This window comes from Hemicordylus capensis, chromosome 6, assembly GCF_027244095.1.
Source record: "Hemicordylus capensis ecotype Gifberg chromosome 6, rHemCap1.1.pri, whole genome shotgun sequence".
NCBI lineage: Eukaryota > Metazoa > Chordata > Lepidosauria > Squamata > Cordylidae > Hemicordylus > Hemicordylus capensis.
Genome location: NC_069662.1, coordinates 67,816,352 through 67,842,870, shown reverse-complemented (window position 1 = coordinate 67,842,870; position 26,519 = coordinate 67,816,352). Strand labels below are relative to the sequence as shown.

The window sequence follows — 26,519 nt, the reverse complement described above, 5'->3', positions numbered from 1 at the left end:
GGGTTTTACTGGGGACTGTGGTGGTGGAGCATTCGTGGTTAAGTGCTGGTGTCTTGAAGGACAGGGACAAACACTTGCTGGCTGGCTGGCTGGGCTTTGCCTTGGCCTCTCTGATACTTCCTCTACTGGGTATATCTGTCCTGTAGCTTAGATTCAGTTGGTAGGGGGGCCCTTTGGTTTCTAGGAATAGTTATGGGTGTGGCAACTCCAACTGAGTTCCACAAAATGAGGAAATGTGATGGCCCATGATGGCATGAAGGCATGAGACCTGATATCTAGCCTGAAATATTGTACAAGGCTACAAAATCATAATCATGGGAACACAATTTGGCTAGGCCCTCCATGCTCTAATGCACTACCTGCTGAGTAGGCTGGTAGCAACAGGAAAAGCTAGAGATTAGTGTTACAGCAACATTTAAGAAAAATGGGGTAATGCATGCCTCTGAGCATATGGTGAGTGCTCTCAACTCAGCAGGCAACAACTACATCAGCACAATGAGACTCAGAGACCTCATTTTTTTCAGAGCTGTCATACCCATAATTATCTGTGTAAACCAAAAGCCCCCCGCTTTAATTTAATCCATATCTTGGTGCCCTGCCTCTTTCTTGGTCTCAGTGTAATGACCTTTCTGCAGTATTTGTTGATTAACATAATACCTTAAAGAACTTACAGCTAATGTTATTACAAAGTGAAATATGAAGAAAGGTGAGCACTTTGTAGCATATGGTCAGAAATTATTGCCACTTCTTTTCCGTCTTCTATAATGCTTAGGCTTGCCATGCTGTTTCATGTCAATGATTACTGCCACCATGCTGAGGGTGTTTGTTTTAAACCAATACACACACTGGAAACCAACATCTGTAGTTTTAGTCACTTATGATAAAAGGTGCTGTAAGCAGTACAGAAGTTAAGGCAGGCATGATAATACAAGTCCTATTAGCTTCATATTAAGCTATTTGTTATCAAGAAGTCTCACAACACACAAAATGAAACAGAGCATGCTGTTTCATAGACCCATACCTCAATGTCATCGTCTTCATCAGTCTATCAGATGGGAAGTCATGATAGGGCAGAAAAGGTTAGATAGCAGCATTTAAGAAATACAGTATTTTAAAAACACAAGCCAGCAAGTGTACCATGGGGCTGCTGAAGCACTGAAAAGGTGAACTGGGAATGATTGTCTGTTCAGACCAGTCTAACCCTTTATTTTGCTAAATTGTTATTTTTTCCCCTGCTGCTGTTATGCACTGGATATGAAAACCAACCCCTCAGTCCTGTTGAGCTAAAATAGTCTCAAGTTTCTAAAAGCCTAGAATAGCTTGGTATGCTCAGTACCAAAAGTTCTCTGAGTAGAGAGGAACTCGTGTGTGTGCTTCTTCCATACTTTTGCCAGAAATAGTAATGTCAGGATTTGGTTGCATATGATTGCAGTATAACCCTTGGAATGCTTAAGAAAGTAAGAGAAGCTCTTCTGGGTTAGACCAAAGGTCCATCTAATTCAGCATCCTGTTTCCTATAGTAGTGCACCAGAGGCTTCCAGGAAGCTCCGAACCAGGGCATGAAGGGCAACACTCCTCCTTTGTCCTCCTGGAGATTCGATATAGCCATTACAGTGAGTAGCCATTGACAGATCTATCCTCCATGAATTCGCCTAATCCCCTTTAAAAAACCCATAAGTTAGTGACCATCACTATGTTATTAGACACAGTGATGGACACTAATTCAAAAAATTAACTGAATTAAGTGATCCCCCCCCCGGTCTTGAATCTACTGGCAATTCCAGCACTCATTGGATGGAGCCAAGTTCTACCATTAGGAGAGAGAGGGAGAAAGGGGGCGAGGGGAAATCTCTATCCACTGTCTTTATCCATGCAGAATTTTATTGACCTCTGTTAGTCTCTTCTCTCTTCTTTTTCTTGTAAAATGGAAAAGCCCCAAGCACTTTAGCCTTTTCTTACAAACAAGGTGCTCCAGCCTTTGATTATTTTGTTTGCCCTTTTCTGCACATTTCCCAAATGATCTCTACAATTATTATTAATTTTTTGCAATGGGGCAACCAGAATTGTACACAATTCAGTATTCCAAATGTGGCCGTACCATAGGTTTCTATAAGGGCATTCCAATACTGTCAATTTTATTTTCAGTTTCTCTCTTAAGCAAGGGTTGTCAATCAGTGGTACTGCCGATGTTCCTGAACTACAACTCCCATTAGCTCCAGCCATAATATATTGTAGATGGGATGATGGGTGTTCTAGTTTAGCAACATCTGGAGTACAACCAGCTGGGAACCCTGAACTTTAGCATGAAATTCCCCCTTTAACAGCTGTTACACACTGAGCTAACATTTTTTAAAAATATATATTATTTTTATATTTTTTTACCGCCTGATATGCATATCTCTAGGCAGTGTACAAAATTTAAAATATGTAAAAGTAACAAATTAAAATACATGACAATAAAAACAATATAATAAAATTATTAAAACAAGTTTTTAAAATTATTAAAATTAATTCTAATTAAAAGCCTGAGAGAACAGGAGGGTCTTGAGGTTCTTCCTGAAAACAAACAGAGAAGGAGATTCTCTTATTTCAGCAGGAAGCTTATTCCAAAGCCTGGGACAGCCACAGAGAAAGCCCGGTCCTGGGTCGCCACCAAACAAGCCAGTGGCAACCGTAACCAGACCTCTCCAGAAGATCATAACAGGTGGCAGGGATTATGACAAAGGAGGCACTCTCTCAAATAGCCTGGACCCAAACCGTTAAGGGCTTTACAGGTAATAACCAGCACTTTGTATTTCACCTGGAAACATATTGGCAACCAGTGCAGTTCTTTTAGAACTGGTGTTATGTGGTCCCTTCATATTGTCCCAGAGACCAATCTGGCTGCCACATTCTGTACCAATTGTAGTTTCCGGACTACATACAAAGGCAGCCCCACATAGAGCACATTACAGTAGTCAAGCCTGGACGTTACCAGCATATGTGCCACTGTTTTAAGGTCATTCACCTCTAGAAATGGACGTAGCTGACATATCAGCCCAAGCTGATAAAAAGTGCTCCTGGCCACCACCTCAACCTGAGAAACTAGGGAGAGCTTTGGGTCCAGGAGCACTCCCAAGCTACGTACCTGATCTTTCAGGGGGAGTGTAACCCCATCCAGAACAGGCAGATCTAAATCATCGCATGGGTCCTGTCCCCCCGCTCACAGTCAGTACATCCATCTTATTTGGATTCAACTTCAGTTTGTTATCCCTCATCCAGTCCATTACTGCCTCCAGGCAGGCATTTAGGGAAGATATGCCATTTCCTGATGAGGTTGGCATGGAGAAGTAAATCTGGGTGTCATCAGCATATTGATAACACTGGGCACGAAACCTCCTGATGATCTCTCCCAGCAGTTTCATGTAGATGTTGAAAAGCACTGGAGACAGTATGGAGCCTTGTGGGACTCCACACTTCAGTTCTCGCTTAGCGGAACAACAGTCTCCAAGCAACACCATCTGGAATCTGCCAGAGAGGTAGGAGTGGAACAACTGTAAAACAGTGCCACTCAATCCCACCTCCTTCAAGTGGTCCAGAAGGATACCATGGTCAATGGTATTGAAAGCCGCAGAGAGATCCAAAAAGATCAGCAGACTCCCACTCCCTCTGTCGATAGCCAGTTGGAGATAATCCATCAGGCCGACCAAGGCAGTCTCGACCCCATAGATAGCCCACACAAAAGCCAGTTTGAAATGGGTCTGGATAATCTGTAGGTTGAAACTATAAGGACTTTTTCTTTACTTTTCCCCATTGTATTTCCTGTGGTGTTTTTCCCAAAAATATAATAGAGGTTAGGGAAACTAGTTTAAACATTTTTACATGTAAACATTTATATATATCATGACTGCTGTTGCAAAGTTGTCTTGAATATGGAATTAGTTTCTGCTAATTGAAGAATTGTTTTTATACTCCAAGTTATGTAACTGCTTTTATCAAAAATTTTGTGAAGATGGAAATCTTTAAACTAAAAGTTCAATCTATACCTATATCTATATCTATATCTATATCTATATCTAATCTACATCTATATCTATCATGGGTAAAACTGGAAATAGGATTTGATGGTATGGTACAAGATTGTGGTCAAGAAAATCTTAGTTGGTCTTTAAAATGATGAGAGAGTCCCCAGCCAGTTACTTCATTTTATTAGTCATTTTGCCTCTTTTCATTAACTATCTTTTTTGTTTTTGTACAACAGTCTTTGGATACAGTCATGAATATATGTTAAATTGTCATGTAATTGGCATGTAAGGGCTGGGAACTCAATCATGGCTCTGTGCTATTAAGAAGAAAAAATTACATTTAAATTTTATGTTTTCATGAGGTCGGCATCTTCTCTCTCTATGAGCAATCTTTTCTTTATCATTCTAATATTTAGATATTTCGGGGAGTTAGAGGAGAGGATCAAAAATTATTTTTCTAATCCTCTTATATAGTAGATATATATATATATATCCTTTTATATACTAGACTTCAGACTTATTTTGACCTTTTGGTTTTAATGAGATCTTTACAGTTAAGAGTTGAAATGTTTTCTTTGCATCATTACGATGTCATAGATTTTCTTGCAGTGTAGTGTTATGCAGGGAGGAGAGCCAAATACGAAGTGATAATAGATATACGTGAAGATTTTGTTGCATGATTTGGTGCTGAGCTTTATATTTTGGCAGACTGTTGCTCTGCTTTGAGGGACCCCTCTAAGTACTTTGCTGGAGATATAAAGATTATATTTTCATATTATAAAAATAATATTATTTATTATTTTTATATTATTATTTTGGAGTTCCTATATAGAACTCATGGCTTTTAGATATCTGTATAGAACTAACAGCATTTACAAGTTAGGTAATAACCAACAGTCCCTTCATCTCTTGTTTATATAACATAGCACTGAAATCTGATCTAGGAATTTTCCCCCCATACCTTTTTATCTGACATCATAGGCCTATTGAATTTACAGTTCCTTATAGGAGAAGCTGTCTACTATTCTTGTATCAGTAGGTAATGATCTGGAAAGGATTTATTTATTTTTTTAGAATTCTCATAGTTTTTAGATTGTATCCATCTAGCAGTGATATAAATGGTATTATCTAGTTTTTTGTTTGGAATCATTTTATCAATATTTTTACGTGTTAATAGTTTTTACGTGTCTTTGTTAGCATAATTTCTCTTTGACCTAAGAACAATGACAAAATAGTATTTTCCCCCTTCTTTGTGACCAACGTTTCAAAAGGTTAAAGGCCAAATATTTTTGCACTATACCAGACATGGCTTAGGGAGCGGGGAGGGGAAACGTTAAAAATTACTTTTCTTTAAAGTGGATGAAAACTGTAGTCTGTATACAATTCAAACCTACTGAAAATAATGAAACTTAAGATGACTCAAAGCTGTTTCCCACATCATCACTTTGTAATAGAAGAGTTTTTATCACGGAATACCTCTTCCATGTGTACACATTCCACTTTATGATATTGTATGTGTGAATCTAGAGATTAGCTAGATGTATCCCAAGGTGAGTGGTGAATGTATGCAGACATACATCAATTGTTTTTGGCATTGAAATTATTTTGGATATCACAGCTATAAGTTAAACTTGTAATAAGGAAAGCATATTATGCTGGAGTATGGGAAGGAAATATTCCATACTTTAATCCACAAACCACTTTTTAAAAATAGACCAGTTCCATTTATTTCAACAGGGTTTACTTGATGTAAATGACTCAGGCCATGGTTTATGTGAATAATGATGATATCACACAGAAAAATGCTTAGGACAGGGCACTCATACCAGTCTTCATCATTCATTCAGTCATTTGATTCATATTCCTCTCCATCCCAAAGGCGCAGAATTACACAGAAATTGATTTTCCTTTTAAGAAGGAAAAAAAAATTGAGATAATGTATGTAAAGTTCTTTGAACTAAAGCTGAGTGAAAAGCTGTTTTCAGATTTTTTTCAGTAGAAAATGAGGGCTACAGGGGGACAAAGGACCAACCACAAACTTTCCCCCACTCTCCTTTTTCATCACTGCCACATGTTTGTTGGTCTAGGCAGCAGCGCAGATTATGCTTGCAGTTATTAGTGAGCACAATTTTTTTCTGCACACAAAAATTCAGAGTAAAGGCAGGAACCATTGGCCCCAATTTCAATCAATCAATTTTTTACAGCCATAGGCCATACAGTGGCCCTAATTTTGATGATGCCATATCAGCATGTGGTATCATCATGAACCAATGGGACTGAGGGCAGCCTTCCTGTTTTCACATGGGAGCTTTGTGGGGGGAAATGGTGCCTGCCAGCAGCAATTTCTGCCTCTGTAAATTCACCCCTTTTTGTGTCCCATCTCCAAAATCCCTGGAATACCCTCCATTCTATGAACAGAATGGTGATGCTGGTGTAGGGGTATTTCCACTTAGCTCCACATTGAAAAATATGGCATGCTATATCAATCCTAAGTATTGCTATTATTGGGCAGCACGTAGACTAAGTTTCTCATGACTATGTCCCATTGGGACTTAAGTTAGTAATTGAGACTTAATGTTAGTAATTACTAACTTGTCTCACTGATTTCAATGGTACATGTGTCTCAAATACCACATGTGCTGTTGCAGATCAAGGCTCTTCCACTCCAACTTAAAATTGTGCAACCACAATCGCACAATATGTTATTTCCAAAGGAGAAAGCAATTGTATAATTTTAAGTTGGAGTGGAACAGCCCTGTTCCACAACAGCACAGGTGGTGTTTGAGACACACGCAGCAGAGCAAGAGGTGTCTGAATTGCCTGTATTTGTGCTGTATGTAAGTTAATAATAATAATAGTCAACATCCAGGCTACTTAGTCATGCCTAAGCTCCATTAAAATAAGTGAGACAAGTTAGTAATTACTAACACAAACTTGTCACAATATACTAAAGATATAAGAAATGACTACTTAGTCACATAAGTGTCCATACATATTTATTTTATTTTACTTATTGTTAGATTTATATACCAACTTTCATAAAATTATCCCAAGGCAGTTTTATCCCAACGGTAGTGTGCATGTTTTTAAATTAGTTGATATAATATATACATTATTAGAAACAAAAACATTTTATTTGTCTCTGATCTTTTAGTTGTCTGACTGTCAGTAAGATTAGGGGATTAAATACATAGTGCTGTTTTATGGAGAAGGAATTTGTTTTTGCTGGCAATGAAAATGCTTATCATCATCTGAATAAGCAAACTGCACATACTACAGGGGCTGCACTTCAGAAAAGCTGGCTATATTTCAGTGTCACTAGGCCCAAAGCAAAACAAACAGCTCCCTGATGGAATAAAACATACCCTTAAAAAGCAATGTTAGCATGTTGTCATTCATATCTTCCACAGCTAATCTTTTTAATGTGGAGTGTACTGAAAATTCCATGAAAGACAAAACAGAGGGCTTTCATTTTTCATGGTGAATATTTCTGGAACCAAAATGACTTAATTTCAGATAAAATAATGACCAAACAAGAATGTATTTTTTTTTAAAATGAAATAGAGTGTGATAGCCACCCCCACCCCCTGGCTAACTGAGCAAAGAGACACCTTTTAAAAGTGGCAATTCTCTTTATTTAGCAGGGGGATAGCAACTAGCCCTATCTAGCACCAGCTCAGCATCCCTCCACTGGCTGTTGTTGGTGTCTTTCTGATGTTTCTTTTTTAGACTGTGAGGCCTTTGAGGACAGGCAGCCATCTAATTAATTAATTAATTTCTGTATGTAAACTGCTTTGGGAACTTTGGATGAAAAGTGGTATATCAATACTCTATGTCAAGTCAAGTCATGTTTATTTACGGTCATAGACCAAAATTTACATACATAATAATACACGTAATATAGTAATAATATATACATAATATAATCAGGAACATGGACTCATCCTAATCAGCAGTTTCCCATTAGCATAATCTGATTTACCATCTGTTGTCTAGTACCATCTGTTGTCTAGCCTTCTTAGCTGCCTCACAGAACTTAGCAACTTTAAATGTTACTTCCTCCTTCTGATCTGAGAGCAGATAGTTGACGTAAAATGCATCTGTGTATGTATTTGTATTATTCTTGTTTGTTAGTGATCCAACCTAATAGGCATTGACAATTGTTGGATAAATCCCCTCCTCAAGGGAAAAAGACACTGCTGAGCCATTTTGCCATGATCGTAGTGGGATCTGAACCCTCTCAAAGCCCCTGAAGCAAATCGAGTCTCTACATATGGCATTTTCAATGCTTTCCAAGTGGAGCTTTTGATCCTTCCTCCTTACTTTTTTGAAGGCTTTGAATTTTGGCTTGAAGATTCGTTCCTAACTCTAATGCCGTGTCCTTCGATTGGGCTATGTCAGAGATCTTAGATTTAATTTCAGTCATTTTTAACGGTAAGGGTTGAATAAGCCCTTGCATCTGGTTGAGAATATCTTTTTAAGAGCTTTAATTTCTAACTAACCTACTAACCTAGTGTCTTCTGTTGCTGCCTTATCAGTGGGAGGATCAGTTTGTATTTCTCACAACACCTTTTTGGCCTTCTGGGCGTGTTGTGATAATGGTGGAGAACAGTATTCCCTCAGCCAAAGGCCATTGCATCTGGGGATGCTAGGAGTTGTAGTCAACAACATCTGGGAATCCCTGTTAGAGAGAACACTGGTGGGGAAGCTTCTGGGCTTAACAGAGCCAGGAATGATTTAAGATCTTTCTTCTTATAGGAATAATCATAGCTTCAGATTTGCCCATCTTGAAGAGGAAACAGGTAAGCAGGTGCTTTATTTTAAGAGTATTTGCCAATGGGAGAGCAGAGCAGCAAGCTCAGGTCAGGTGCCCACCATCCACAATGACATCATCACCCTTCCTCCGAAGTTCCTCCTTATGTCTTGCCCGAATTTGCTTCCTTCTAATTCCAATTCATTGGTTGAAACTCATTCTACGCATTCTAATTTCAACTCATTTCAAATCCTGACCTACCTTCAGGAGTAAGAGAGAACAAGTCTCTTCCCGTGTGGAGGAATAGCTGCCTATCCCACCTTTGTGACACCCAGGGGCGGATACAGCAGGAAATTACAGGGGGTACAACAGGAATTTTTCCCCCATAAAAGATTTTTTACTCCACATATAAAAATATTGGGGCTTGGATTTTATTTCTCTTGCAAATATTTCTCTTGCGATGATATAAATTTCAAATCTGGAGGTGGGCCAGATTAGATTCAAATGCATATCTGGGAAGCCACACATAGTCCTGTGCCACCTTCTTTCACCTTGCGTCCACCTTGCACCACCTTCTGTCTCCTCCCCTCCTCTCTCTCATATTCCCTTTCTCTCCCTGCCGCTTGCCCTGCCACTTAAACTAGCTAGATTCACTACTTTTTACACCAAAACAGACTCAAAGAAGGATTGATTTTTTAAAAAAAAATATTATTAGTAGTAGTAGTAGAAAATCTGAACATACCTGCCAGTACCAGATTTTGTATGGACAATCCTGCCACTCTCCCTTGCAGAGGTGTTGATAACTATTTAAAAGATCCAGGGCTTGGGCCCACAGGGCTTGCCCAGGGATCGCAGCCTCCCCACATTTTGATAATTAAACCCTTTCATGTGCTCTTAAAAGATATCCAACACTCTCCTCTCTACTAGTTTGCTTCACTGCTAAAAATGTATCTCCCTTTTCTCCTGCCTCAGATTTCTTCTGCAATCAATATGCACACAGTTGAGAACCAGTGTGGTGTAGTGATTAGAGTGTTAAGACTAGGATTGGGGGACTTGCAGATTTTCTTGATCTAGCCAGTCCTTAAGCTTCCCATGTAGATGGGATAGAGCTTGTTGATGGTGTTAAGCAGGCTGACCGGCCTATAATTGGTGAGGTCATCCTTTCCCCCCCTTTTGAATATGGGGACGATAATCGCCAGCTGGGAATACAGTCATGAGAGTCAATGTAAGTAAAGAGCAAGGCCAAGACTGGAGCCCACCATTCTATATTGTTTTTTATATGCTCCAGAGAGATAAGGTCTTCCCCATGGGCCTTCCCTGCTCTGGTTTGGAAAATGAGAGACTCAGTGTCAGCCCTAGAGACCAGTGGCCACCTGGGCAAGTCCTTTACATTGGAGGGGGGGGGTCTTCTGCAGTGTGATCTTCATACAGCTTCTGAAAGTGCATTTCCCAGATCTCTGATGGGATATGGGTGCCTAACTGAGCCAGGCCATTGCCTGTGGAATTGGTTGTGATGCGCCAGAACATAGCTGAGTCCTTTGCTTTGACCACCTGGATGAGTTGTGATGAAGTGGCTCTTCATTGCCTCTCTTTTTTGCTTGCCAATAGGTGTTCTTATTGCCTCTTAAGGTTGAGGAGGTTTGGGAGGACCATTGCGGCATTGGTTCCTGATCTGGATTTGTGGATTCTATAGGTGGAAACAAGAGCTTTCCGTGTCAAACCACGGTTTGGATGGACACACAGACAGCTTTGTGGGAGGGGTCAGCCTTATGGATTAGGTGCTTTTCTAGCTCATGCGCCAGGGTTTCATATGTTGCCAGGGGAGCACGAATGGGATCCTTCGAAGTTAGGTCTAGCCAGTAGCTCTGTAGAGTTTCTTCGGCAAGCAGCTCTTTTATGGTTTGATCTAACTGGGGGGACCTTTTGGCACAACACCTGGCTTATCCTGAAGACAAGATTGTGGGGGGTGGGGGAAGCAGGTCTCCAAGCAGATCTGCTGGGAAGGAAATGATAATTGAAGGCAGATTGGGAAATGATTGCTGTCAAGGTAAAGTACTACCTTAAAATTCTCAGCAGGTAGCAGATTCCCTAAGATAGCAATGTAATCAATGGTACTCGTTTTGGAGCCAGATAAATAAGCAAATTCTCCTGGATGGTCCTCTGCGAAAAAGCCATTTAATATATGGAGGTTGAGCCTGGCAATTGATTTTTCTAGGCAGAGGCCCACATAATTTGATCTCTGGTCCTTAGAGAGGCGGTGTCGGTATGTGTATGTGTGCTCGGACTCCTAGAAGGGAGATGGAAGCTGGTGCTGGGAGAATGGGGTGTGGTCATCAGGCCCCAGCCTGGCATTGGTCAAACCTCAATACCACCAGTGCTTCAGGATTGGCCAGCACAAGGTCATCTGTATAATCTTCAAGTTCCACCCATACAGAGCTGATTTCAGGTTTTCAATGCTGTAGCAGTTGATTGATTATCAGCAGTGAGGTGGGCCCCAGGTGAGTTAGAATAAACATAGCAGTTTGTTTAAGCGGGGATGAGGGGTGATGTTGATGTAGGTGAGGATTCGTCCCTGGGTCCGTTTATCCAATCAATTAGACACAAGGATGGGAATGATTAATTGAGGCTTTAGTGCTCTGCAGACAGCAAGGTAAACAACTGGCTAACGCTCCAAGTTGAATACAGATTAGTTACAGGCACGTTTCTCTTTTATACAAAGGATCAATCAACTGACCAACACCCTGAGTTAAGGCTACGTGGTAATAAAATGGCAGTAAAGTGTTTAGTGCACATGATTTATGGTCAACTGGAGTGATCACTCCTTATTTGGTTAGTTCCTGTTTCCCCTAGGCTTCAGTGGGAACCAGCTTGTTAGCAATTTCAGTGGATATAGACTTGTTAGTAGTCAGTTACTTTGCGTTAAAGATGGAGTTTCTTTTAAGGTGGAGTTTCTTTGGCACATCAATGTTGTTGCATGCAGGGTAGTGGAGACTAATATCCCCAGGCCACCTTTGAGTCTCCCTCGGCCTGCCCCATGAACCGCCCCCACTTTATACAAGTGGTATTCATTAAGTGTAATGAATGTGGTCAACTGCTGTCCAGGTTTCCTGCACCAAGATTATATCAAACTGGGAGAGGAAGTTGTATCTTATGCTGGTCTGTGGGATGTCACGGGGTCAAGGTGGTTACTGAATTCTTGGTGGGAGAACTCCATATAGGAATCAGCAGCTCTCCAGCGGCCAAGCTGGGGGAGATGGGGAGGGAGAGGGGCATCTGCTGAGAGGGGGAAGGAGGGGGACATCTGCTAGTACCTGTCCTTCTGGCCTGGGGTGGGGGGTGCTGGTGAGGCATTTGGTTGGTCCTACACTTCTTTCACAGAAGCCTGTTGTTTTGGGACCAGTTCAGGGAGGTCAGCAGGGAAGACCTGAGTGCTCACTGGCTCAGGTAGGCTGCTTTAGGTGCTCAGCTTGCTGAAGTTCTTGAGATGAGAGTTGCTGTCCAAAGATACGCCAGTTCCCAGACCCTGCAAGGTGGTGGGTGCTTCCACAGATTTAAGGCCTTGGGTGGGGCTGTGCCGCTGGGCCTCTTGATGAGGAGATGCTGTCGGAAGTGTGTGAGGGGGTGCTGAATGGCTCTGCCCTTCATTCTCATTGAATGCCAAAGGGCTTGTGTGAATCGGTTCTTCTATCATAGAAGTCATCCATCCTCGAGTCTAATGAAGGGGCATCATGGGAAGGCTCCAGTGTGGACAATCTGTTTGGGGCAAGGACAACAGTAACACTGTTGAAGTGTGCGTCAGAAGCAAGGAGAACTCTGTGGCACATATCTTGCGGAGCAGGAGCCCAAGAATCTAGGAGGCAACCAGGGGAGGCAGGAGGAAGCCTGAGAGAGAGTGCTCCAGAGCTGGCTCTTTCACTGTCACCTTCACTTTCACTTTTGGTTTCTGAATAAAAGGCTGATGGGTGCACTTTCAGTAGCCGGGGGTGGTTGGGTGGGTGACCTCCATCAGGTTGGTCTGGCTGCGCATGTCTGAAGCATGACATGATTTTGGAGTTGAGGGGCTGGAGAGTCTTGAGATTGTGTGGGATAGCTGAATTCCCATATCCCGTTCCAGATTCAGATAACTTCCAGAGTCTGAGGCTAGGCACAAGACCCCTTTTAATAATGGCTGTGGTCTTACGTTTTGCATAACTACAAAAAGTTTATTTTTATGCTGGTGCAGTTCATCTTGGATGTAATTGTGAGGCTGCAAATTAGCTGTCCCTGTGGAGGAAGTTAGTTGAGGCTTGTCTTGATGGGAGAATTTATTGTGGTTGGGGTTAAATACTTTGACAGATGGGCTGTGAATCTCTTGGCCAGAGATAAAGTTTCTTAAAGTTATTTTGGAGAAAACTCTCCTTGTCATCATGTTGTAAATTTGCAGGCGATGTATCAAGCGTATCAGTTTTGAGACTATTGCTGCATTTTTAAAGGTTAGAACGAGTCTTTTCACATTCAGTCTGGAGGGGACATAGTAGTATGAAACTAATTCAATAGTTTCTGTCTGTGAGTTTGAGAGACAAGGCAATGAGTTAATAATTGCCTGGTGGCTAGCCCAGTTGTGATAATCATATCTGGAGAATTCAAGGACAATCTGAGATGTTTGTAGAAGTCTCTGGAAATGTGGGTAACTGTTGATTCCAAAAGCCCTGAAGGTGCCTTACATGTGGGGAGTGAGCCAGACAAAAGGGGAGGGGCTGGTTGGGAGCTGATGACGTCAACTGTATTTTTAACTCCCTGTTGGTTCTTTACGATGAATCACTCAAAAGCCTGTCTTAAACGGTCCATTTTTCTGCAATTATGTTCAACCTGCCAAAGATAATGATTAAGGATTCTGCTGAAATTAAACAGGCATCGTTGAGTTGCTGAGTGACAAGGTCAGTCAAGGGGTGAGGTGTGTGGCTAGGAGCTATGAGACTTCTGCCTCCCTGCTTCAAGGAGCTTCCCCTCTCAGCCCTCTGATGAGACAGTATTGGAGGAGTTTGATTTATAGCTGCCTTCTGAGATTCCGGCTTGCATGAAGCGGCCTCCTTGGCTGAAGGAGATGGAGATTCTGTGCTGAGATCTGTAAATCTCCCACTGCTGCCTCTGAAGGGGAAAGGAAGGCATTGATTTTCATTTGCTTCTTCTTTCCAATGTGTTCTCCACTATCATCAGCAGGACTCTTGCTGGCAGGGCTCTTGCGAGATCTTTTCCTCTCTCTGTGGGGAGGCAAGCCCCTGGAAGGCATGGCCAGGAGCAGGGAGGAAGCCCAGGTTGGGGCAGGAGCTCATGAGTTCAGCTGTCGACATCTTGGCTCCACCGAAGACTGAGATAACATTAGCTCATCTACAGTCTTGTGGCACCTCAGCTATTCTGCAGGATTTCTCAATTCAAAGATGAGTGGGGGTTCTGTGTATGTGGGACAATTCCTTTCATATTATGGACCAGTGCAGATGCTCCCAGTCTTATAGACAAGGTTATGAGACTGGGATTTGACTGAACAACTCCTTCTGATCTTCTTTCCTCTCCTTCCCTGCTTGAATTCCTCCTGCTCTTCCCCTGCTGGTTTTAATCTGAGTTAAGTATTTCTACATTAGCATCAACAGTAACACAACGTCCCCATTTACAACAACAGGAAAATGGAGTTGGAGGGGCCTGAGGTTGAATTTTTTTGTATGTCCAAACGTGTGCAACCATGATTCATATACCAAAGCAACCTGAGGTTTCTCTCCCCAAACTCCAATTTTAACCTTCGGTTTTTGGTGGATTTCGCTGATCTTACCTGAGGTTCCAGTCCTTTCCTGAACACTGGATGCTGCATCAACCGGAATTGAGGGAGGAAACTCCTCCCTCACTCCAGCTCTGATTGGCAGCCAGAGCTGTCCTTCATTCCAGAAGAAAACCCACATAGCCAGTTCCCCCTACTCTTTGCAGTCTCCTTGGCTGCAGAGAGGGTCCTGCCCGTTACATCCAAATGTGAATAGATAACCGCACGTGTGTATGTGTGGTGGTGGGCAGAACTCCGGGTCTATTGGGCCCGTGGTTCCATATTAAGTGTGAATGGATACTAGTGTTCCTTCTTAACTAGGATTAAAAATACGAACATCTGAAGCCGAGTAGCAAACCTGGATTTACTTCATTAATGTTGGTGTCAGTAGAACATTCATCTGTGGATACACCCAGTGGGGAAAGGGAAAGATGTATGTGGAAGAAATGAGGGGTAGCTGGGAAAAGTGCATGATCCTATGGCCCACTTGTAATCTCTTATTGCTGAATGTACATATCAAAGCAGATAATACATGTGCATAGGGCTCTGTTATATGCATGGGTCCTGATCATAACCTACTTATGATCACATAGTCCATGACTCCAGCATAAGAAGCTACTGAGGATCCTGCTGCTTGAAGAAGCAGGATCTTTTGCCGCAGAGCATTCTATTCTCATAGTGGAGGCTTTCCTCCCTGCTTTGCAGTTGGAGTAAAGGTAAAAGGTAAGGTGTGCTGTCAAGTTGATTTCAACTTCTGGCACCCACAGAGCTCTGTGGTTTTCTTTGGTAGAATACTGGAGAGGTTTACTAGGCGTGTGCAAACAGTTCAAAGGAGGTTCGGTTCTACATTGAACCGGTTTGGTTCAATGGTTTCAGGCTAGAACTGAAACCCCCCATTTGGTCTGACCTCAAACTGAACCCCCCCCGCCACGGTTTGGGGGGGTTGTGAAGTTTTTTAAAATTTTTTTTAACCTTTAGCCCCTTTGGGGGCTTCCTCTAGGCCACGCGGGGGGATCCACGAATTTCCCCCTTCCTCCACCAGCCTCGGTCAGCACCGCTGCAGCCCTTTTTAGTGCCCTTTTCGGCCCATTCAGGCCTCCCTATGTTGGCACAGCAGCCATGTTGCCTGCCACCGCGCATGTGCAAATGGCCTCTGTGAGGTCTGGCATGGCCCAGGGCCTCACAGAGGCCATTTGCGCATGCGTGGTGGCCATTTTTTAAAAAAAATTCTAGAGGAAGCCCCCTGAAGGGGCTAAAGGTAAAAAAAGCAAAACAAATTTAAAAAACTTTGTGAACCCCTCCCGGACCGGACTGAACTGGGCAGAGGGTTAAGGGGTGCTGGATCAAACTGGTCAGGTCAGGTTCGAGTCCGGTCCAGACTCGAACCGAACCGGACCAGCAGGTTCCGTGCACATCCCTAGGGTTTACCATTGCCTCCTCCCGTGCTGTATGAGATGCCTTTCAGCATCTTCCTATATTGCTGTTGCCTGGTATAGTACCAGTGGGGATTCAAACCGGCAACCTTCTGCTTGTTAGTCAAGCATTTCCCCGCTGCACCACTTAAGGTGGCCTGGCAGTTGGAGTACTATGTCCATAATATATCACTTGCAACAACGTTTTATACATTTTTACTGAATTAGATTTACTTTGTCACTTACATCTGTGATCATTTTCCCTCTGGTTTTGTTTCTTTCCCTGTGGTTGGCTCGTTTTTGCTTCTGTTGCAAAACCCGTTCCCTGGTGGTACGATATTCCAAAGCAAATTCACAGATAATTTTGCAGAACTTATTGATGTTGACTTCACGGATTGCGTAAGGAGGATAGCCCATAAATAACAAGAAGGAGTGGAACCTAGAAAAGCAGAAAGAGTAAAAGACTTTGCTTATTGGATCAGCCTCTGGGGCAAGTTTCAAATCTTTAAGCATAATAGAATATTTCAGCAGGTCAGATAAGCATTAAGTCAAGAATCTGTTTTTGAACTATAACTCATATTGTATGCTTCCTGTGAGTTTTCATAGATTCCTTCGGCATCATTACCAGAGCCTACAATTTAAAAAAAGATGACAAGTAAATGGAAGTCTCAGATAACGTTTTCCCAACCTACTATTGCATAGTGATGCATAAAATATAAAATATTTAATGGAACTATTATCATGTTCCACCTTAATTTAGCAGTGAATGAAAAACATCATCATCATTATTATTATTATCATTCATTCGAGGGGTAAGGGCAGGTGGCAACTGAACAATATGTGTTTGCATTAGACAACTTCAAAGAGGCTGAGAGGATGTTTGGAAAATTCTAAACAAGAATTAAAATTTATAGGTTAACTACACAAAAGAAAGGTATTTCTAGTTCACATAGGAAATTGTAAAATCCCAATAGCTTGGTGCATGTCAGGTTCACAATTTTAATACTGCTGCTGTATTATTTGAACTCTCCTGTTTTCTTTTAATATTTCTATAATGATATTTATTCACTATGAACAACAGTGTATATAGCAATATATCTGAATTAATTTTTAATTACCTTATCTGCATTAATAAGAAATTTTTTAAACAATGTAATTGAAAAAAGTGATACCTGGATACAATATTTTAAGAGGATCTGAAAACTGAATTTCCGTGATTGGTACTTTAGGACATGGACAAGATGTTTGGAGGAATGTGGCTTACCACCTACTTGCTCAGCCTTATGGGATGGGGCCATAGCTCAGTGTAGAGGTGCACCTAGGTAATTTTGGAGCCTGGACCTAAAGGCCTTTGGAAGGCCCCCCTCCCCTGCAAATTAAGCATAATCATGCTCGGCTGGGCGACCACACCACCCAGGACAGACTAAAGAGGATTTGGGGGCCCCAAGGAGCTATGGAGGCCCTGGACTTCGGCCTAGAAGTCCAGGACCTCCATGGCTCAGTGGTAGAGCAGTGCAGATGCTTTGCCTGCAGAAGGTCCCAGGTTCAGTCCTGGCTTAGGACTGGTAGAGCTGGGAAAGACTTCTTGGAGAAGCCACTGACGAAAGCAATACTGAGCTAGATGGACCAATGATCTGACTTGGTATAAGGCAGCTTCTTATGGTCCTACCTTCATGGCTAGGAGGAGAGATTGATCATCAGGATCCAGGGGATTATTAATGCTTCCTTGTGGGAGAGGCAGGTCTGGCTGCCTTGAAGAAGGCAATTAGGTGACCACTTAGATATTGCACAGCATCCTGCTCTTCCATCAGTGGGCATGGGTGCTGGCTCTGTGAGTGTGGAGAGCCCATCAATGCTCCTTGCAAACACACTTCAGAGGCTCTTAAGAATCCATCCATGCAGTAGGACACTTCTCCCATAATTCCCAATAGGGGAAGCATCCTGCAGTGTTGACATGGCTCACAGTGGGGTGCTGTACAGTATCTAAGCCATACCCTGTGAACCATAATAATTGTAACAATTATCAGCTGGTTGCAAATATCACCTTTGGGAACTAGATGCTCAAGCAGATGTTGCTGTGCATCTCCAGATACTCTTGAATGGGAGTGATTATCTAGATCAACTTTAATCTGGCTTCAGGCTTGATATTGACACTGAAACAATCTTGGTTGCTCTGATGGATTACCTATGCAAGGAAAAGATGGGGAAGCAGTCAATTGTGTGGTTACCCTGCTAATTCTCCCAAATCACTCAGTGACTTTCAGTACAATTCACCTGTCCTTCTAGGTGGGCATTAGGGTACTTCAGTGGTTCTGCTCCTACCTGGAGGTCTCATCCCAGAAGGTTATGCTGGGAGACCACTGTTAGCTTTTATATTATGGGTGCCCATTAGGGATGTGCAAACCAGTCTGAGGTCAAGCTGGTTTGCCATCGAACTGGGCCTGTTTGATGGCTTGCCCTCAAGCCAAACCAGGCTTGGTTTGGTTTGGCTCGACCTTGAGCCAAACACCCCGGGCTGACTCAGGGGTTCAATTATTATTTTTTTTTTAAAAAACAAAACTTACCCCCTGGTCCAGCAGCCTACAGGGGGTGCTGCCACAGCTGTGGGGGTGGGGTTTCCAATGGTCCCAGCTCCCCTGCCAGCCTCCCCCAGTCTTTTCAGGGACGGTTTGACCTGTTTATGGGCCTTTTCAGCCCTCTGTCTGCTCGCAGTGGCCATTTTGAAGGCCTCCATGCATGTGCACTGGCCATTTGCATGCCCGAGGACCCATGTGTGCGCACTGGCTATTTGCATGCTTGGGAACCCGGGTATGCAAATGGCCAGTGCTCACATGCCGCAGCCTTCAAAATGGCCACTGTGAGCAGGCAGAGGGCCGAAAAGGCCCATAAATGGGCTGAATTGGCCCTAAAAAGACTGGGGGGATGCCAGAGGGGGAGCAGGGACTACTGGAGACTGCTGTCTCCCCATGGTCACAGCAGCACCCTCTGGAGGTCACTGGATCAGGCAGTAAGTTTTGTTAAAAAAAACACAAAACCCCCCACTTTGAGCCAGTCCCAAACTGGTTCAGCCTCAAGCCAAACTGGGTCCCAGCTCGACATGCAAAAAACCAAATCGGGCCCATTTCAAGTCCGGTTAGATTTGAACCAAACCAGGCTTCCCAGTTCCGTGCACAGCCCTAGTTCCCACAGGGGTTCATCTTGCCTCTCATACTATTCAACAGCAACATTGTGCAATAGGAGTACATCACCTAATAGGGGAGGTAAGATAAAGATCTGGAGTGAGGTGCCATCTGGACACTGATGACACCCAGCTCTTTTTGTGTTCCTATTCAGATAAAGCAATGGAAGTGCTGAACTGGTGGCAGGGACTAGTGATAGAATGGATAAAGGATTCATCTGAGTTTCAATCCTGACAAGATGAAGTTATTGTCAGTAACACGTCTAACTGGGGACTTGGTTAACCTGTTCTGGATGGAGCTATACTTAGAGGTTTACTAGACTTTCACTAGAAGAAGCTGGATGATGGAGCAGTTTTGGTAAGGGTGGCAGGGGAATAGATCTGAGGGAAGGTATAGTGGGAGTGGCTCGGCAGCAGTGGACCCTATACTTTTTTCATCTCTGCATGGAATAAGTGTTGTTTTTGTGGCAGTATCAAGACAGTGTGTGCACATGTGCATTCAGAGTGGGGCCTTCCTGATTCAATCTAAAATTAACTGAGTGGACATTTAAAAAATTGTGAGTATGCACACGCCTTAGAGGGAAAACTGCTTGGCATGTAAGTGGGATTCAGAGCACCCACACTTTTTGGGTGCACCACTTATTATTATTATTAGCACCACTTGGATAATGTCCTAGAAAATTGACTGTGCAGTAAATATACCCACGTGTACATTTTACAGTTGTTTGACAATCTAATTCAGGAGATGCATGGGTGGGAAAATGAAAATGACACAAACACTCTTTCAGGAGGGATCATAGCTCAGTGGAAGAGCATCTGCTTTGCAAGGTCCCAAGTTCAATCCCTTGCATCTCCAGGTTGGGATTGAGCCTGGCTAGGAAATACCCATCTGAAGTCCTGAAGAGCCACTGCCAGTCAGTGGACACAATACTGCGCTAGATAGACCAGTGGTCTAACTCAATATAAGGGCAGCTTCCTATGTAATCCATATGTATGTGGATCTGGTTGTATGTCACGTGCCCAGAGAACCAAATCTTTCTTTATCTCTTCACTATTACAACTGGTGAGAAAGCTAGGATTTGCAAATACTAATAAAATATCACCTGCAGGAAATAATGTGAAAATTAGCAAGTTCATCAGTTAAGAAATACAGATCCCAGTGACTTGCAAGCTAATCACAAATTGTAGGTGGCTATTGTGTTTATTATTCATGGGAGTTCTTCCTCAGCTCTTCATTTTTCAGTGCTTCAGGAACCTAGCTTGTAGACATGGCAGTGTGCCAAGTGCTAGGGGACACAAAGAGACACCTTTCTCTCTCCCTCCCTCCCACCAGGACTGTCAGAGCAGCAGCAAGAGCAGAGCAAAGCAGTTAATTGGAAGGGATGAGGAACGGTGGAATACAGGCAAGCAGGTAGGTGGAAGGGATGGACTAAGGAAGTTTGGAGGCTTACCAGTGTGGGGTAAGATGAAGCTCCAGCTGGAGGTGGGGAGGGGATGTGCCCCAAAGGTGCACAGGCAACTGCAAATGTGCAACAAGTCAAAACAAACGGCTGGTATCTTTGCTACCTATTGGCAGCAGCCTACCCAATGTTCTCATGCGGAAAGTGGTGGGAGGATGAAGAAGGGCAGAACTCAAAATGGCTCTAACTGGCTCAAAGGGCAGCCTCGTAAGAGACTGGAAAAAACACCTGGGGTGCGCAGGGGGAAGGAGCAGGGAGTGACATGACGACAAGGAGGTGAACATGACAGGGCTGACTACCTTGGCTCCCAGTGAGGAGTAAGGTCAAAGGGCAGCATGTTTAGAGGACAGGTGTGATTAAATCCCCCACCCCTCTATACTGAGGTGTTGGAGAGAATGGAGAGGAGAGCTGGTCTTGTGATAGCAAGCATGACTTGTCCCCTTAGCTAAGCAGGGTCTGCCCTGGTTGCATATGGGAGACTTGATGTGTGAGCACTGTAAGACATCCCCTCATCGGATGGAGCCGCTCTGGGAAGAGCATCTAGGTTCCAAGTTCCCTCCCTGGCATCTCCAAAATAGGGCTGAGAGAGGTGCCTGCAACCTTGGAGAACCGGCTGCCAGTCTGTGTAGACAGTACTGAGCTAGATGGACCTATGGTCTGTCTCAGTATATGGCAGCTTCCTATGTTCCTATGGAAGGACCTAGTGGTGATCAGAAAGAATAAATTCTGTTGTGCTCCTGAATATCATTGGGAGTATGACAGGATCTAATTTTTCACATAATTGGGCTCTTAAGAAATCTAGCTTTTTTCCAAGTTGGGGAAAATAATTTGGTTTTCTGAGCCCAATTATGAGCAGACTTGGTGTGAAGGAGGGTTGCTTATACCATTATTAGTAGAAACAAAATAGAACAAATGACAAATTTTGATCTTGACAAATTTGCCCCAAATGGCTTCAAAGTTTCTGAAAGACACTTTAATGTCATATTAGCTATAGTAAGCCCTGATGCTCTACCTGTTTATTATTCTTCTGTGAACAATCTTTAGAATTATTATTCTTTCTGCACAGTCTTTAAGGAACTCAGACATTTTTTGCTTTAGAGTTGGTTTCATTTCATGCTTTGCTATGGCCTTCAGGTGATCCCATGATGCTTTGCAGCGTTTTTCCATCTGACTTAAGTTGTCTTGAAGTTGTTCAAAGTCAATCTGAAAAGAAGTACATGTTTAATATAAACTATACATATATCCACACCTAAATTGCATGTTATTTTTTCCATCACATTCAAATTTTCCCAATAAAATGTGATCCAAGGAAATGTGACCCCTACAAACTAGGGTGGCAAAACCTAACACTGCATTTGGGTGAACATTACTTTCAAGACTGGCAAAATCCTTGAGGACGTTTTTCAGGAGCGTTGCTAGGTACTTAGAAGATTTGGAATCTAGGCCCACAGTCTCCCTTAAACTCAATCATATCCCCACCCCCTCCGCAATAATTATGTATGCTTTTAAAAGTCTCTAGTATTATAATACAGCACCCATGAAAGCAGCAGTGAGCTAGGTGAGCTCTTTTCCATGCTCTGTGCAGGTGCCTTCTTCCTGCCTCGAAGAGGTCATGGAGGTGGCTGCTGCAAAGCTGCTATAATAAAAAAAATTCTTATTCTGCCAGATTATTTCCCCCTGTGTAACAGAGCATGCTCAACTGCAGTGGCGCATGATCAGTATGATTAAAGGAAGTGGCTTTCTTTTTTTCTGTCCACAATTCCTGTCAGATTCTTATTAGCTTCTACAAAATGGGAACAAAACAAATCTAGAGCCTACAGAAATGCATCACATGTTGTTGTTTATGTTATTTGGCACCCAAATAACTCTGAAATACAAAGAGGGAAAGATTACAATGGTGCTTATGAAGGCAAATTTGAAGTGCTATGAAATGCCTGGACAGCTGACAAGAAAAGAGCATGCTCAGTCTCTTCATTTGTAACCAGTGCCCTTACCATGACAGAACAATGAAAAATTATGGTCTAGTCCATCAGAAAACATTACACATGAGAGAAACTTAACTCACTACTGAAATCTGAGTAATGAGTAAACCACCCAGATATTTTATGAGAGGCAATATATACACATGTTAAATGAATAAATAATGAAAATGTATGGTAGTCCATCCTAAAAACCACCTATCAGAAAAGCTTACCTCAGTAATGAAATTTGACAGGTTAATGGGGAAAAAAATCAGCCTTGTCCACCATAAAACATTACACATCAGAAAAGCTTGCCCGGGTATTGAAAAGTGAATGGTTACTGGGGGGAAACCCTTGAAATCTGACAGATGTAATGAACAAGACATTCTTGTAAGAACTAATGTGCCTACTTTCCTTTCACTATAATTTAAAAAGGTAATTACCATCTTCAAATTCATGCACTTTTTGTGCATATGCAAAATGCAGTATATAGGGTACAGTAAAACAGTAGTCAGTAAAGGCTGTTCTGTATGAACTGGGTGCACTTCACATAGATGGAGGATGGCAATGACATTATCAAATATGCCATTGAAATGTCCCTATGGGGCACTACAAGTATAATACATTTTGATCCAAATTAGTACAGGCATTACAAAGTTGTTAGCAGGGAAAGACACACACAGCTGCCATCTTGAAATGCATTCTGAAATTCACTTATGGGATTTCAAGGTTTAATGTCCTCTATAATCTTTATATACCAGGTTTTTTGCAAACCGCATAGGTGGGTCACTTCCACCTCAAAAGTTCATGTCTGCCATCTTGTATCGGGATGGAATTTGTGATGATGTCATCACAAAATATATAGTTGAGGTGTCCCTATGTGACACTACAACTATACCAAATTTGTTCCATATCAGTCCAGGGATTGCAAAGTTGTTGGGAGGAGATACACACACACTTAGGGTACAGAAGACTTATGAAGGTCATTCTCACGACCATTACTGGGGCAGGGAGGGCAGGCGGGGGGAAGGCAAGGTTGAACCTCCCTTCCCCTGAGACGATCGGTCATCCTCTGTGTAGCATGTGGCTTGCACACCCACACAATCCATGTTGCTCTGAGCAGTGCAGATCTCTGGAGGCCAGGAAAATGAAGCCCAGCCTCCTAAATGCACTGTGTGAGGAGTGTGGTGCATTGAAGGATTTCCCTTCAAGCTGGGTTCTCTCGACACCTAGCTCTGTGTCTGCTCGGGCTGCTTGCAGCCCAAGCATAAACATAATCCCATACCTGGGTAAAAGGGCAAGTAAAAAATCCTGGGCTACCCAAGAAGGCAGCGCTGAGATCAACCTTAACCCCAGTGCTTTACACGAGCAGCCCTACCCATGTAGGGCTGCCTAAGCCTGGGCAGGACTGCTCGTGTGAACAGCCTCATGGTCTAGTCCATCAGAAAACATTACCCGTCAAAAAAGCTCCCCCAGGTGCTGAAATCTGAAAGGATAATGAAAAATTATGTTCTTGTACATCAGAAAACATTGCTGGGTAAGAAAATCTGATGAGGTATGAGAAAATTTCTGTACACCTGCTCTGGACTGATGAAATTCGGGGCTCTAAGCAATTCATGGCTCATGCCCCATGGGCCACCTCTTAACGATGCCCCTGATGTTTTGTGAGTCTCTCAAGGATTCCTGCCAAACCTCAGCCAGCATAGCATTCTCTTCTTGAAAGGGAAAAAGTACCATTCTGAAGGAGGATGGAGAGGGGGGATAGTGGTTAACTGGGCTGCTTAGTGCTTATTTACAACCTGGGATCTGCTGCTCTTTGTACTCTGTATTGCTTTTATGCTTTTGTTTTAAAATTTTAATCAGATTTGTTTTATATTTTTAGCTTAATATTTTAATTGTGTCTTTTTTACAATCTTGTTTTTAAATTTTGCTGTAAACTGCCTTGGGATTGTTTTAATGAAAGGTGGTATATAAATGTTACAATCAATCAATCACTCAATCCCAAACGGAGAAGCAAGAAGCTTGCTGAGTCACCACTTGTTGATGTTTGCTGCTGCCGAATCTCGGAAGCTTCCTTCCTCCTTGCCACTAGGAAAGGTACCCCATCAAGCAGATGCCCATATTATAATAGACTATTTCTTCTGGAATACCTTCAGATGACCACTTGGCTGCTCAATCCAGAAAACTGAGGACAAATGCTGTGGAGCTGGCTTCTTAAATTGCCACTCATGATTTCCTATTGGCTGTTCCGTATCATGAGATGGATTTTCAACATGGTAGCCTCCATGTCTGTCTCAAGGGGCCAAAAGCACAACCTCGCCACCCCTCCCCGGGCGCATAGAAGCAGCAGGGAGTGGCATTATCAGAGGGGGTCTTTTTTGGGGGGGGGGATTTCATGTTGCAGAAACCAGCTGAACCCCAGCGGATCATGACATTTCCCTAGTTAAGGGTTTAAGGTTGTTTTTGACTTGTACAAGTTTGTTTTGGTATTTTTTTCAATTTGCGTTTTTGTGTGTGTTTCAGATCCTCAGAGCCACTTAAATATTGTTGAAACTACTGTTCATTGATTAACAATGGAAGGCGTTTCCCACCCTGAAGTTTGTGGAGAAAGATATGTCAATAGCTACTCGCTTTGTATCAACTGCCAGAGAGACACAAATGAGACACTGGTGGAGAAGCCTGTTGCTATATCCTATGAAAAATTACTGAGCTTTATTGGGGAGCATACTCAGTATGGAGACAAAAGTTTTCCTGAGATTAGTAGGCGCCTCAGTGATTTCACATGGCAAGATCTTCAAGCAAAAGGATGCTCACGGCATAGAAAATGTTATCAAGAGACTCTTCATACCAAAATGCTCAAATGTGATAAAGAACGATATGGGGAAAAAAGATAAAATTGAATACTGAGGAAGACCCAATATTGTCAAGCAGTACCTTCACTCGATTTCGATCATCACCTTACATAAGTGAATTGTGTTTCTTTTGTGAGAATGGACTGGGTTATAAGAACCCTTTGCATTTAGTTGCTACAGAAAATGCTGGTCAGTCACAAAGACGCATTTGAAAGAAGTGGGAATGAGAAACTGCTTGCCAAGCTTTGTACATCCATTGATCCTCAAGACGCACATGTTATTGACATTAAATATCACAAACTTTGCTGGACAACACATGTAACAAATGTCAATCACTCAACACTCGACCCACAAAAACTAAACAAGGCGAATGAGGTAGCAGTCGAAATCAAATTCCTTAGTCTGCTTGAGAATACATTGTTGGATGGAAATATAGTTGCCATGCCTCATCTTCAAGAGGCATACACAAGAATCCTTACGGCAAATAATGTGGACAGTCATCCCAGCCACAAAAAATTAAAGCAACTTATACAGCATGATATACCAAGTGTAGAATTCCATAAACCAAAATGAGTGAATGAATCAGAATGTGTTTCTATCAATATTTTAAGAGATGCTACAATTCAGACAGCAGAAGAGAGCAACACTGATGGAAATTACATGAATATACTCTATGATGCTGCTAAGGTTCTATAAAAACTTATTACCAAAGCAGAAAGAGGGGTATTTTCTGGTTCACTTACAGAAGTTACAGATCAGAATGTTCCAAGTGAATTGTATAGCTTCTTCAGTTGGGTTCTCAAGAGACCAAACACAAGCTTATCCACAGGGGAAAAAAAGACTGTGAAGTCAACCAGTATGCCATGAGTTTAGCTCCAACTACAGTATCTTTGTTTCTGTCCCAGGATGTCATGGCTCAGACATCTGACTTAGAAGAGTCAGAGCAGGAATGGGAGGATTTGCCCCTGCTAGTGAGAGTTCAGAGGCACAGCAACAGGAATTGGCAGGGAGACTAGACTCTAGAGCTGAGGATTTGCAACAGCTGCCAGACATGATTTCTGATGGGGAGGAGCCTGGGATTTCACCTGTCTTGAGAAGACGGTTCAAGAGG

At 42.6% G+C, this 26,519-nt stretch overlaps 1 protein-coding gene across 20 annotated transcripts in view; it reads right to left on the bottom strand.

Moving 5' to 3' along the window:
* Positions 1–26,519, bottom strand: part of FHOD3 (formin homology 2 domain containing 3) — a 663,149-nt gene that overhangs the window by 13,392 nt on the left and 623,238 nt on the right. For 17 of the 20 annotated variants that reach the window (XM_053259380.1, XM_053259375.1, XM_053259379.1 and 14 more), the window contains 3 exons: positions 21,608–21,798; positions 16,204–16,396; positions 1,022–1,045 (listed from right to left, as the gene is read on the bottom strand). In XM_053259380.1, the coding sequence (XP_053115355.1) occupies positions 1,022–1,045; positions 16,204–16,396; positions 21,608–21,798 (408 nt within the window). The remainder of the gene's footprint in view (positions 1–1,021; positions 1,046–16,203; positions 16,397–21,607; positions 21,799–26,519) is intronic. The other 3 variants (XM_053259376.1, XM_053259396.1, XM_053259397.1) reach the window with 1 other exon arrangement.